Source organism: Protomyctophum bolini, assembly GCF_963924005.1.
Source record: "Protomyctophum bolini genome assembly, chromosome: 6".
NCBI classification, from domain to species: domain Eukaryota; kingdom Metazoa; phylum Chordata; class Actinopteri; order Myctophiformes; family Myctophidae; genus Protomyctophum; species Protomyctophum bolini.
In genome coordinates, this window is record NC_137867.1 from 17790943 (window position 1) to 17806253 (window position 15311).

The following is a 15311-nucleotide window of genomic DNA, read 5'->3' on the forward strand; positions in this document are numbered from 1 at the left end:
TGTAAAATAAATAAATAAATATATAAAATAAATAAAATTCAATACAAACAAGCAGGCAAACAAGCAGGCAAACAAGCTCGCTCACTCGCGTGTAGTCCGTGAGAGAGAGAGGGGGAGAGAGAGAGATAGAGAACTGGAGTCGTGGTCCCATGGTCCGCTGTGTCCGTTTGCAATGTAATTAAATCGCTTGCTGCGCCCTTATCGGTTGGATGTGACAGTGGTGTAGCTCAGTGGCTGTGGAGCTAAACCGAAACAGGTCCCTATCCTGCGACCCTCTTCAGCTATACCTCATGGTAATTGAATTAGCTCGCTTTTAGCTAGAGGAGGGGCTTCGCTTTGTTGGTGTGACGCCCATTCAAATTTCAAACCAATGGAACTATCCCCCGCTTGACTGTAACCGAACCCACTCTCGCAGTCGGCGCTCGGCTGCCTTTGGTCTCACCTTCCTACGCGTCCCGACTCTCCGGCATTGAATCTGAAACACCAGGAGGGGGGCAGGAAGAAATACACAGACTGACTGCGCACATGGGAGAGCTTTTGATTTTTTCACCCGCATGATGGCTTATATATGAGGAGGATACTTGGAATGCTGGTATTTGGATTCGCTGCAATAAACAAGCGTCTCCTCTGTCACGCAGCAGCCAGAGAAACAAGGCTGTCCGTCCTCTCCGCCCCACCTCCTCCACCGTGATACTTCTTCCACTACATCGCCGAGAACTGGGATAGCAGCCCTTTTTCCAACCACCAGTCAGCGTGTGATCGGGGGGACAGAAAGATAACGTTTCCAGTCACACCGCTGCCGCGGACTGACTAGAGATGGCTTTAAAAAGTTGCCAGGAGAACGTGGACATCTGACGAGCTCCACAACAAGGCAACACTGGACATTCTCCAGCACATCCCGGACTGATCGTTGCGCCGTTTTATTTGAACCAGCTCTTTTGCCCTGACAGGCTGACACAGACGGCATAGCCTACAACAACCCACACAGACAGACGGAGAATATTATAGCCTGCGTAAGTCTACGTAAAAGGACGATTTACCCCGCATTATTTTTTCTGCATTTGTAATAATTTATCTCGCTGTTTGCGCATTGGTGTGTGAGAAACACAAGTCTTCGATGAGCGCATCGCGGGGCTGTCAGGGCTGACGTCTCGCAGCCATAGCCTACAAGCCATTATCATCTGTCTGGATCCTGGACCTTGAAGCCAAATCACACTGACTGACTCCCACCATTTCCAGCCTAAACAAGTGCCATCCCAAGTGCCCCGCTGAATGGTCTCCGCCGCGCTGTCCACTCGTTGTCCGCTCTATGCATGTTGTGTGTGCATTTGCATTGTTATTTTTTTAGAACTCACAAGCAGCGATAGAGACAGCCACATGTGAACGGGACACACCGTCCGTGACCGTCCGTCCCAGCTGAAGCGTCCCTGAAGCTGACCGACCCACGCCGCGCGGCCAGCCAGCGCGCCCCCGAAACTGAAGAGGAATACGTGCCGAAGTTTCGCCGTAGTGATGCTGCAAGTGGAAATGGTCGCGTTCGTGTGCCTGGCGCTGTGGATGTGTGTATTTAGCCAGGAGCCGAGCTCCAAAGTGAACGCCGACCGCTATGCCGTCTTCTGGAACAGAACCAACCCGAGGTGAGTCTCCCCGAGCCTCGGGCACGTTGATTCGCAGAGTCGCTGATGTTTCGGGTCATCATAATCATTATCTGGACTAGCCTACGTGAAGCCCCGTGAGGTGGAGTGATGGCTTTTCTTCCCCATTCCGTTCTCCCCTTAATCAATATGTTTATTCTCCGCAGTAAGGGCATAATGCCAGTAGTATGATACAACAGAACTGTTACTGCGTATTCGCCCCGGCGCACATTATTATTGCCCATAAACTGCATGCTCGAGAGAATACAGCCGTTACAAATCGTGCGCAATAAGGCCTATTAAACCTTCATTTTGTCCTCAGATTTTTTTTTTATTGCAAATCCATTTAATTCATTCAGTTAATCCAAGTTATTGTGCACGCGGACTCGTGAAATATGCCATTTCTCTCGTTTCTTTCCCGTGAACTGTGAGCGGAATATGAGAAGATGCTGATACTGATGTCAACTCCAGTTTTCTTTAAACACTGAATTGATCTGTTCGGCCAGAGGCCCGTATTGGACAGAGTGAAAAGAAGCATGTAGCCAATGGTTATTGGTTGAGTACATGCTACCTTCATTTCAAAACTTGAAACTAGTTGTTTTAATAGGCTAGATATATGTCATACTTGTTTAGGCAACGGGGCCTATAGTAAAGCTAGGTGAAACATTGAAGAGAGCGGCAGAGCGTGTGTGGAGCAGTGGACCACCGTAGCTTATGGCTCGCGTATAAACTTGTCTAAGCAAATAAGTCCATTAAATGATCATTTAAAAACTAAAGCAGACTATTTTTGTGGCCTGGACTGTAAATATAAATATATATTTTGCTTATATTTGTTACATGTTATTGTATCATGGTAATTATCTTTTCTCCCATGCATTTCCTTTAAACAAGTTTCTTAGTAAAAAGTTTAATAGTTTACCCTGTCCTATTTACAATAGTCTACCAACCAAATTGCCCTTTTAATTGCTCCAGTGCACAATTATTAAATAGCCTATAATTACTAACATTAATATCAGACTATCAGATTTGTATTTATTTATTTATTTAAACTGGAGAAGGATATTGATCTGGACTTATTGATCAACATGTGTTCAAACCAAAGAATGAAAAGTTATCCTACAACTCATTCTCATTCAAAATTAGTTTTAATTTTATTTTAAAATCTTACCTTTAAAAAAAACTGAAATAAGACTAGCACCATACAGTTTAGCGACAGTAAAGTTGCCCCATCAGCCTTTGTGAACTTCAACAACAACATTCTGTGGCTTAGAGACTATGTTGTTGAAACTTTCTGGCAGCTACAATTGAACTTATTCAAATTAAAATGGATCACGTTAAACAAGTCTTGTCGCTGCAACTCAGCAAACCATTATTTATATTGTCAACGGTGATTAGAAGTTATGGCCACTGCTAATGTCCCATTCAAACCAAAGTTTAAAAAAAAGTATTTGAATAGGCCTACTCTAACATTGACCTTGTATTAAGGTGCAAAACATTTCCAGGTTATAGATTAATAGTTAATTTATCTTTTATAATAAGAGTGTGATAGTGTGTTAGCAGTGGTTCTCAACCCTTTCTGGGTCAGGGCCCACTTCAAAATCTAGAAAGTGTTACTGGCCCGCTCTGTTAAGTGGTCAGAGCAGGTTTATTTTAATGATCAATCAAATTTGTTCTGGCTTGGATCAATGGAACTAAATATGGTCCAAGTTCCTATATCTTATCACAATGAAAACAAATTTTCAAGGTATTAAAGAAAAACACCATGAATGTTGTTTTACATTTTTTTTTTTTTATTAATGTTTTATTATCAATACAATCTTAGTGTTTTGCCAATTATTTGGCACTTGCGATATCCTCACTGCCCACCCTTGGGTCCCGGCCCATAGATTGAGTGAGAATCACTGTGTTATATTATGACCACAAAGAGATCTGCCAAAATTATGTTAGAATGAGCGAGTTGTTATGTGTTGGTTGACTGAAAAGGGCCTCAGGAGCTATACGCTAAAAGTTGAGCTAAAACTTTATTTAGTACCACTGCCTTGGCTCAAATCCCTCTTTGTCGTGAAAACATTTAAGTCAACCCTATTCTGTGTGTATGTTCATTAGACAACATTTCCCATATAAAACTCCCTCATGGAGGTAGACAGTGCAGCATTGTCCCTAGACTTATTACCTCTAAATACCGCTGGTACAGTTTACAGAGATCTTTCACTCAACTGCCAACAGCACTTAGTATTTGTTGAATAAAATCCTCGGCTTACTCTCCCGATGCACACGAAGCCATTAATCGTATGCGCTGACTTTGTTGCACAACTATTTATATTCAGTTTGAAGTTTGTGAAAACAAGATTTATTGCGCGGAGCAATTTGTGGTCAAGGGTACAAAATGTAGGTCTGAGTGAGCATAGTGCACTTTTCTAAAGTCTGGGCCCGTCCAGTGGGGTGTGTAGATTCACAGGACTGATATACCATAGACCATGACTGTTGTGGTCTCTAGGCCTCGCTCTGACTTACCCCGTTGTTTATTTATGTGCCGCTTTGTTCAATGGAAGCAAACACAAATTTGAGCTAAATCTTGATGTGTTCTGTTGATAGACACACTTTCATTAGACTGCACATTTTTTTCACCCCGAAAAGTTTTGACTTGACTGGCCGCTCAGTTGACTTGATTCCTTCCAGATGTGCTGACAAGTTTTCACAGTCCCCAGTAAAAAAAAAGAAAAGAAAAGCCACCCCCCACCCCTCAAAAAAAAAACACAAGAAAGTGTAAAGGAAGTTTGAGTAAATCTACTGTTAAGCTCATATCCGAGCCTGAAACTGAAGGAGAGAACATAACAGAACTTTTGTGATCAGACTAGACTGCGTGCATGTTGTGCTTTTTGTTCCCTTTCTGTCCCCAGTAAAATATGAGAAATAGATAGCTTCCTGAGCCTCATCTGTTTCTGAAGCCCTGACTTGCCCGGGGAAAGGAAACAGGTTTTCACAGAGGTTCTAACGCCAGTCACTCTGTTCTACTTACTCTAATAGAGTTTGTTTGACTCTCACCCCTGCGGGGCAGAGAGAGGAAGCCAGCAAGGGGACATCGGAGAGACGAGGAGAGGAGATAAAAAACAGAGGGAGAGTCTGGGAGAGATATAGCGGACACCCTCCTATTGATGATTCAGTTAATAACTATTGAGTCGTTCACACTCAAGGCTAGATAACTGTACAACATGAGCTCCCATACCACTTTTTACAGGCTTCTTCTCTCACACGCAGGTCCTGGTATTTGTTCTACGCCCTGTGAACAGGAAAAACCATCACTAGCAGGGTTTCGTTCCAAAACAAGCTATCCAAAAAAGTGACAATGACAAAATGATTGATGGTACAATTAAAAAAATATACATAAAGCATTTTCAAAGTAACGGATGCCTAAGTAGTTGGTAGGCAAAGTGTGTCTTTTACAGACATGATTATTATTATTATAATAATATATATTAAAAAAAAATCAGGGAGAATTTATCCAGGCCAGGGAAATGTAGGCTTTTGTTGTAGTCAAATCATTAACGGTTATTGGCGGATTTCTTGGGAATTTCATAATGTAACAGTGAGCCATAATGTGTAACAGCAGCTGACAGTGTCTTAGTGGTGTTGTCTAGCGGGGTGGAGGGTGCGGGGAGCGGGGATTTCCTAGCTGTTACTGGCTTCGGTCTGCCTGTGTGTCTAACGCCTTCAGCATGAGACCAGAAACATGCTAATTGCTTAATTACTCGGGTGTAGGCTACCTTCATGTTTTCTCTCTGGCTGTTCCTCTCTCTCTCTCTCTCTCTCTCTCTCTCTCTCTCTCTCTCCCCCCCTCTGTTTCGTGGTGCAACACTTGCTCGTTCTCATCCTATTTCACTCAAATCATACCCCCCCCCCCCCTTTCCTCATAGCTTTTCTCTCTTAGCACTCTCGTATGTACATACAGAATATGTTAGCCCTCCACAACAATGTTACACGACTACATTAAGGGACATGCAAAGACTCCTATAGGTGTATTCGCCTTTATTTTGCCTTGAAATAAAGGGGCCATTTCTCTATGGGTTCTGCTGACCGCTATCTCTCTCTCTCTCTCTCTCTCTCTCTCTCTCTCTCTCTCTCTCTCTCTCTCTCACTCTCTCTCTCTCACTCTCTCTCTGTGTGTGTGTGTGTGTGTGAGTATTTATTATAATGAGTACGAAGACAGCCACTGGGCTCTAATGATGTCTCAGCTGAAATGCTGAAGAGACCGTCATTCTCTCTCCCCTCTACCCTCTTGCCTCCCCACACAGTGCCGGTCTCCTTGTTGTTTCATACTCTCTGCCCACCCCCACAGTCCCCTCGCCGAGCCCAGAAAATGAATGAATACAATTAGATATTTCAGGCGTCTCTCCGCAGCTGACTGCGAAGAAAAGAGAAAAAAAAATGCTCAGAGGTCACACATAGCAAGCCGAGAGGTGTGCAGGCAGAGGTCGTGTGCGCTCGGCGAAGAATAACGAAGCGGAAAGTTGGCCGAGAGAATGACAAACTAGAAGTCTCCTTGAGGTGGTAGTGGGTGTTTTATTTTTATTTTTTATACAACACCCACACTGATGTGGCTGCAGTCATTTAAATTTTAATCAGTCATGAATCATGATGCTGTTTGACTTTTGTCTTATTATATATCAAAGCAATTGCTACAGTGTCCCGTGTTTTAGTTTGAGGTTTTGAGGTGGACATAATCTAGCAGTTAGTCAACACTAGCTTTTCTTTGTTGCAATTTCCCGGTTGTTTTTTTGTTTTTGTGTGCATGTCTGTGTGTACGATGTGAGGAATGAACTGCAAGGTCACAGAGGCCTCGTTCCCGTCTCCCCCAGACTCATTGAAAGCAGATATCCCCCCCTTTGTCTCTCTCTCCCTGGACCCCTCATTACCTGTCACTGGCCAGTGAGACGTGGAAAACGTCTTGTCACTTTGTGTGTGTGTGTGTGTGTGTGTGTGTGTGTGTGCTGATTGTGCACTAACATAGGCACATAAGACAGAAGTAAAAAAGCTAGTCCATACGCCCCAGGGTATTGGTCAGGCCACAACCCTCTATGTATTAAGATAGACTTCAATGTAAAGCTTTATGTAGGTACACGGCAAAATCCCGCATATCGATGCTCGGGTACAAATGGAATACAGTGTATACGTTTTCAAATGTTGTTTTTTCAGTTTCGTATCCAATTTGATGGTTTATTTGGGTAGTTGTTTTACCTTGGCACCATAGTCTACTACATTCCATTCTCTCCGTGCTCTCGCTTCTCCTTTTTCGTTTTACTCTGAGCTGGGTTTTACTCGTCCTCTCTGCTATAGCTACAGTATACTCGCTCTCCTTTCCCCACATGTGTCTCTCTCTCTGCCCCTCTGTCTGTCTGAGGGCTGATTAGTTCTCGTTAATGACCCCTCGCTCTGTCGCTCTTTCATCCCGTGGCACTGGCGAGAGCACATTCGCCGACCAGGGAGCAGGGAGCGAGGGAGCAGTAGGAATGGAGGGTGGGGGAGGCACAAAGAGAAGGAGAAACGGAAGAAGAGAGGAGAAGAGAAAGAAAAGAGAACTATATAAATTGGTATGGCGATGATGTGACCGTGAATTACATTTATAAGATTAAAATAGTTGTGCGATTTAAAAGAAAAAATCTCCCGTGAATCCGATGCCCATTTAATTTAGATTTATTTCCCCCCGTCTCTTTTCTATTAGCTAGAAAATGAGCCGAGCATGCTGTAGTCAAAATGTTTGGCAGAGCAGCTGTTCTGTAGTGTGCGGTGTGGACCAGGGAGAGGCCTATACTGGCCGTGACCCGGTTGGAGGTGCTGTGTGGCGGGCAGACATGGTCCTGTTCTGTAGTGTGCGGTGTGGACCAGGGAGAGGCCTACTGGCCGTGACCCGGTTGGAGGTGCTGTGTGGCGGGCAGACACGGTCCTGTTGTAGGGGCTCGTTGGTGGTCAGACTCGACAGTGCATGGGATATGTTAATCATGCAATACAAATAAAGGCAGACTAACGGAACAGAAAGACATTCCTGAGATTTTTGTTTTGTTTTTCTATATAATTATCTTTCCTTTATGTTTGGAAGTTAGTTGATAAACCTCTTGAAATTTGGCATTGTGCTTGATGTTGAACGATTTATAGCTCTCTATGACCTTTGCTTAGTTGTTGAATGACTTTCACACAATATTATCTTAAATGTGTGTAAATGATTAGATAAATATTACTTTTGATTAAGGTTAACTATGCGGAATGAGTCCTAAATATCATATATCATTGCTGGTGGGTGAAAACCTTGTATTTCCAAAACCAACATTTTTTAAAACATTTTTAAATAGTGAAGTTAAAAAGTGTTGCGAGCTTGATAATGCTATTTTCACTACTTTTATTTGAGTTTTGTATGATAAAGCAAAGCATTACCGGTAATTTGCAAAACACATGAAGTCGAAATATGAAGATACAAAGTTTCTGCGCGACAGCAGCAATATTATTCTTTATTAAAGGCCAATAGGGATCTCTGTTCTGTACTAATAACTTTATTCTTTATTAAAGGCCAATAGGGATCTCTGTTCTGTACTTATAACTAAAAATGGTACATACTGAATCATACATTATTTAATTTGCACATGCCTTGCCCAGGGCAGCATATTTCAAAGACGTTCTTTTGTTTTCAGAGTAATCAGCCCAAGGTCAGATGGAGCACTGAAACGCCACTATCAGCCCAGCAATCTGTCTGTTTGCCCCTCTTCTAACCCCTGACTTTCACGGGAACTCTACTTCTACCAAACAATAAAGTATTATGTATTAACCAGCTTACACATATATGCACCGTGGTCTATGCTGGGGATTTTTATCATTTTCTACCATGACACTGATAAAAAAATATCTTTCCCAAATTCCCATTTTTTTGTTTTCTTCTGGTGGTTGTCTCATTTCAAATGCATGCGTTTGTTTTTCTGGAGATTACTGTTGCCAATATCACTCCAGTTTCAGTCCAAAAGCTCGAAGGTTTATAGGATGGCAGAGTTTGAGAAAACAGTTGACCTAAAAGTCTGCAGTGCACCACACTCCACCACAGTCACGTTACTCTCCACTGTCCAAGTGTTTTAGAGAAGATCTTGCTGTTCCTGCTGGTAAACTTTGCCGTCACAAATCAACCACAGAAAGGACCACATGATTTCAGTTGTGCAGAACGCAGTGTATGGAAGCTGTTGAGACCGTGTTGATAGAAGTCCCTTTTTCTGATTACGGGGTTAAATGAATTCCATGGTTAACTACGGTGAAACTATGATCTCATTATATAACTGTGGTAAATCTTTAAATGAATTTAGAGATCCTGCAAGAACCCATGAATAGTAATGTATAGGACCATCATAGGGCTGATAAGGGCGGACAGCCTTGTCCGGGTCTCTCGCTGTACGGTGTTATAGGCCTTTTGTTCGGAGCTGAAAATGGCGCTACTATACCCCTCTTCGGCTCCAGTGCTCTCCTCTGTAAGATGGAGGCTTAGAAGCAGCTGTTACTGTATAGTAACGCTAGGGCGATCTATCACCCCTGACCAGAAAGGGGCGCTACTGAGCGAAGTCTGATAGCTATAGCAATGCCCTCCGCTGCCAAACCAATCATTCCAAGTGTACAACTGAAGTAAGAGCTGTATTTATCTGATACATCGTATTGTACTCGGTTTGATTTGATCTTATGAATCTTATAAATGCACCATTTGCCATCTTGTTAATCTCATTTACTACTGCCATCGTCTTGCAACTACAGCAGCTGCATTTACATGTAAAGATCTGAGCGACTGATGGGCTTTCAAATTATTATAATTTTTCTCTCACTGTCATTTCAAGTGAAAAATGTGATGGGAAACGATTTAGGGGGAGGAGGGGGTTGCTAGACATATTTTCCACAGATAATTCCTTTCATGGTAGGCTGGCTTCGGACACTCAGTGACGTTTTCCTTATTTAACTTGTGGGGCTGTGGGGGAGTGAGTGGATGTTTTTCTAGCTGGGCAGCAGTGTGGAGAACAGATCCCAGCAGAGAATACATCTCCAGCTCGTGAATAAAGACCTAATTGACGGGTTGTAGCCAGTTGTAAATGACTCATGAGGTAATTCGTCCTCCAACAGACAGACTGAGAGAGTCAGAGAGGGGAAAAATACTGTGGAAACATTGTATAGTTGTGTGGTCTGCCCCCCACCCCCCCAGGAGCAGACACGGTCTAGTGGGTTTATTTCCAAACGTCCACGTCCCTAAATATAACTCGTGGATCATCATGTGGCACCGGATGCGGTTTTGCCGCCTCCTCACCTGCGTCCAACAAGCGCCCCTTGCCGAGCGTTTACACACGTTGTCACATTTTCTGTTTGAATTTTGGTGTTTGTCTTGGCTCTCTGTTGGAAAGCAGCTCAGGTACATCATGGTTGAAAGGACTAACTGATATCCTGGCCTAGTTCTGAACATGAACACCTCTTTATTAAGTTTCCACTGCCACAAGCAATGTTACACTGAACATAAACATAAACATGCAAGCAAGCAAACAAACAATGGTGCTTTCTCTTTGTTCAGTCTACCATTTTGGGGAGAAGTGCCAATAATAAGCTAACTGCACCAGCATGTTTGAATTGACAGTACAGCAAAATAGTAGCAGCTAATGCGCCAATGCCAGGCAGTAAGAGACTGAAAGGCGGCCATTGTTCTGTGCTTTCTCTGTCCACTACGGCACAGCCAGGGCTTAAAGTATGCATGCGCTTAAAAACGGAGGGAGAAAAGGAGCGAGGGCAAAGGAGAGAAGAGAGGCACAATGGCATGAATGGCAAGGGGAAAGGGAGGGTGCACAGCTGAAGTTGTAGCTTGGTCTTAGTCAGAAAAAAGGAAGGCGGTGAGGAGTGCGATGTGGAAGCCAGAAACGAGGGGGAGAAGGCTTGTACTAGCTGGGAGGGGGGGTTGGAGAGATGAGGTGGCACTGTGTCCCTTACTTCCACCCAGCCCTTATCCCTCCTCTCTCGTCCGCCTCACCCCTTGCACCCTCATGCCAAGCTTCCCTCCTACACCACCCAGCGTATCAGCCCCCGCCCCCAGCCCCCCTCGTCTGCCCTTGCCAAGTTTTAAAGATGCATGTAGCTGGCTGAGTAGCTGTCTGTCTGTATCTGATTGGCTGGTGGTGGCGGCCGATGGTGGTTCTCAGGGGGGACAGGCTCTTGGTCCCTGCCCAGAGGAGGTGTCGTCTTAGCGGCCAGGGTTCTGTGACACTGGGGCTATTTTCTACAGAGACAGGATTAAGCCTGCTCAGGTTTAGACCCCTGCTTTGTTTCCCCTGACACCGAAGACTCCCATACAGAGGGCTGTGGTGGGTGTTTACTTGGGGGGTGCTTGTGGTTCTAAGTTGCAGCCTGACCGAAGCTACTGTGACACATTGAGCCCTCGCTGTGTCCTTGAAAGTGCTTTACAAAACAATGTGTGTACAATGCACGTGGTTTATCGGCCAGAACGTCTGGATATTATGTCTGTATGCCTTTGACCCTGCTCTAAAATACCAGTATTTTGATCTATAATTCTGCAACTGAGCCAGCTGATTTGCCACGAACAATGGCTTCTCTTCACACCAGGACATTTAACAAATATAGCAATCACAGAATCGGCTAATTTAGGTTGATTTCCTCAGCTGTTCTCTGTGTTCGACATTGATGCATTCAATCAATACACATGTGTGTGTTCAGGTTTTCACGTGCACGTGCATGTCAGTGTGCCTGTAACGCACAACGTACCTGATCATCTCCACATTTTATCCTGAGGTGACCCCCAGATTCAGAAGTATTTAAGGGAGCAGCTGAAACACACACCGCGCTGCGTCATGACCTAATTTCCTTGGCCCGGATCCTCGAGGATCTGTTCAATAGTTTTCCCATCTTCTGTGCGTTTGTTGTCTTGCTGTGTTATTCTGAAACAGCATCTCCCCCCACCCCGTAGGGAAGATGATTGATCCAGGGAATGTGTGATGAATCCCATCTTCACCCTCTCCTCTCATCTGAGCCTACATGGCATTGACTGGTCCGGCTTAGCCAGAACATTATCACACATAACCAAATATGACACCCCAAATAACATAGGAGGAAACACGCACGCACGCACTCACGCACTCACGCACGCACGCACGCACGCACACACACACACACACACACACACACACACACACACACACACACACACACACACACACACACACACACACACACACACACACACACACTCTTTTTTTCTGTAAGGCAGTTCATTATTTCTTCTGCAAGGCTCAAGTTGCAGGAGATGTGGTATTCTGCTTGTTTATTTTTTCCCTTTAAACCAGAGAGCAGCAGGCCTCGGAGTGCAGCAGCCTTTGAACCGCGGCCTATCCCATGACTGCAGCCCTGGGTATTAACCCAGAGCCACTGAGAGGCTTAAAAAGCCATCAGCTCATTGTCCGGGGACACAAAAAGCCCCCTTCCTCTAAAATCCCCCCATCTTCTCTTCTCCTCCTTCCCTCCTTTCTTAAAGAATGCCCTGAGTCGGCCTCTGCCGCCATTCATATTAATCAGTTTTAAGGGTCTAATGAGATAAGTGAGACTGAAGGGGGAGTCCCCAAAGTGGTCCTAAGCCCTGAGGATAAGCAGAGGTGATGAGCGCTGCCCATGGCTACATCCTCAGGGATGTTTTTGTTTTGTTTTTTACCCAAGAGGGTTTCTCGAAAGTTTATTTATTTTGTATGTTTTCTTATTCAGCGGTAGAGGCAGCAAAGTAAAACGAAATGAAATCAAAAGTGTTTCTTCTCAAACCTTTCTATTCCTTTTGCACTCAGGAGGAGTGACAGTTTCAGTGGTGTTGCAGTTGTCGAGGTGGCATATCTGTGTGTTTAACAAACATCCTGCTATGGCCGCTTAACTTCTTTGTCTCAAGTCCCTCAAATCCTTCTAACCCCCTTCTCACATCATGCTTCCTTGGACTATACGCTATAGTAGCTTGTCCTCCCGCTCTTTCTGTCCTCATTGAACCCCCTCCCAACCATGCCTGTCCCCCCGTCTTGGGGATTACCAGGTCTTTAACTGTACTGCAATAACTCCTTGGCTTCGGGCATCCTGCTGGGGTGACCCAGCATGGCCACTGTCCGCATTAGACCTTAGTGTCTGTGACGGTTGGCTGACAGTTGGTTGATGCATGCACTCAGTCTCTCTCGTTCCCTCTCTTTCCGTGTGTGTGTGTGTGTGTTTTCTTTTTTGCCAAATTTTGGGCATGTCAGTATAGGCAAAAATGTTCACAAATAATAAACTTAAGAAAAAGATCTATGAGCTCACAATGTATAGCATTGGCTATAAAAATGAAAATAAGAAGCGGTTATTACAGGTTGCCCTTCGTCCAGTTGGTGCAAGATAGAGCCAATGCGAGCAAAACAAGATGGCTGCTATTCCGGCTAAGTGAAGAGAGAACATCAAATGTGGAGGCAGCCAGACAAAGAGGGGCAGCTATAGCTACAGTAGCAGCCATGTTTAAACGGGCGTTGAATTCATTATTAGCACACAAACTATAATGAAATGGTGTGATATTAAAGACTGGAGTTTATCTTCTCTTGGCAAATAGAAATTATCTGTAATGAATGGACGATAATCTGTCTATTATTACTATACCAGAGGTGGAGATTCGGAGAAAGTCACAGAGCAGAGATCTCAAAATAAATCAAGTTAAAGCCCATTTGATTAAGTAAAAGGGGGGGGGGGGGGGGTGCACAATCGTGATGTGCATTTATATAATTCAAATACACGCAGCTGTTCTTCTGTATTTTCCATATAACAACAGATGTAACAGAATACAATCTTTCTGCTGCGTTCAGATTTTTGGCGCTTGAGAAAGTCTCGTTGAAATATACGGTAGGCCTGTTGGAGGCTCTTTTGATCAGGAATCCGTCCTCGGAGAGTTCCGTTTCACCTGCTGTTCTGTGTTCCTTATTACCATAGAATTCCAAGCCGGTCCAAGAGCACGGCCGGAGACATTCCAGCCGGGATTAGACGGAGTATTGCAAACGGAAGCCCAAATAACAGGCATTGCATGAGCTTTGTTTCCAGGAATGGAATAAAGTTTGGCAGGGCCATTTGTTAGTGTTATTCCTCTGTCTTTAATTTTTTTTAAAGCTTTGAGCGGTAGACGGACGTTAACTGTGTCATTCTATATTAGTAGTTTGTTCATTGTCTGTAAGGAACCCATTCTGAAATGGTTGAAATACAATTTGAATCATATTTAATGCGCATTAAATGGTTTTATTTACTTAAATACAATTATGTCAATTGCTAATAAACACATCAAAGTGTAACAATGTGTTTTAACAATTGCAATGTATATTCAAAATCTGTCGTTTTAAATTCAAAAAGAATATATTGGTAATACGGTATGCAACTATTATATAATTTTACTTTATCACTATACTGTCGGGTGGAAATCTTGTATGTCCTTTTCAGGAAATAGATAAATTAACTCCAGTGTAGTTATTATTTAGTCACAAGATCTGGTTAATACTTTTAGTTTTAATTGGTGAAATATATATGACAGACACTCAAAATAGCAGAGCTTGTAGGTCGGCTATTTCAGCTACTTTTGTGTGAAACTCTTGTACTCAAGTTGAACATTTTACAAAAATACATAGGAAGTTGAAATATGGAGATTCAAGGTTTCTGTCCTATGGCGGCAATATATTTTTTCATTGTTCCCTACTCCCTACTTTTTTACATTAAATAATTATGCCCTGACCTCAGTTTTGATTTGTTTTCTGACAGAAATACTGCGCAATATTTGTGTAAATATTTTGTGTAAAAACATTTGCAAACTTTAACTTTCCTTTCTTTTTTTGGAACCAGCAGCAACATAGAACTAGGGAGAACAAAATTTGACACCGTTATTTTCCAGTTTATAGTGATAATTTACAGATGTTCTAGTGAGATTATGGTATTTTATGAGTCACAGAGTTGAATTAGCTTATTAGCCTGTGGCCGGGGAGACGTGCTCCTTTGGATTGGAGCACTTCATGCGCTTTGGGTGTAGTGATCAAATATTAATCGCTGTTTGCGATCTCTAGAAGAGCAGCACTTGCAAACCTTCGCACGCAATTCAGGGAAAATTAGGTCAAGGTAGACATGTTTTGAACATGAAGGTGATGGTAGACAGTCTGGAATGGATCATATTTTATGCCACAATAGTTGTGATGCTAGGGGCCCATTTTAAACCCTTCTCCTTAAGACACTTCTTATTTTCGCTGTTATGAGTATTGTTTTCTTTTGGTTGGCTAGCTTCATATTATGTTGATGCATGTTCTCTGTCTAAAGAAAGTTCCAACTCTTTCAAAACAAACTCTTTGGAATGTCTAAGGCAAGGAAATTCACAACTTGTGATACTAACAATATTTTGCTAAGTTATGAAAATCAGTCAAGTCAATCGGTATCAGTAATAAGTTCAGTTCACTTGTTGTTAGCTTGGTTTGGTTGGAGTTAAAAAATATATATACTACAGATTCCTTTTCTTATCGACAGGTGTCAGTCGGCATGTCCCTTGCGGCATCACTCTCGACAATCTGCCAATGACGTTAGGTTCAGTGCGGCCCGCTTAAATAATGCAGCACACCCGCCCTTGTTTTATCTCCTCCTCACCATCTC

At 43.3% G+C, this 15311-nt stretch overlaps 1 protein-coding gene across 2 annotated transcripts in view; it reads left to right on the forward strand.

The window, feature by feature from the left end:
- The first annotated feature begins 402 nt into the window (after window positions 1-402).
- efna5b (ephrin-A5b) overlaps window positions 403-15311 on the forward strand; it is a 124929-nt gene continuing 110020 nt past the window's right edge. Inside the window, exon 1 of one of the 2 annotated variants that reach the window (XM_080766441.1) lies at window positions 403-1637. In XM_080766441.1, the coding sequence (XP_080622567.1) occupies window positions 1513-1637 (125 nt within the window). In that variant the 5' untranslated portion in view covers window positions 403-1512. The remainder of the gene's footprint in view (window positions 1638-15311) is intronic. The other variant, XM_080766440.1, reaches the window with a different exon arrangement.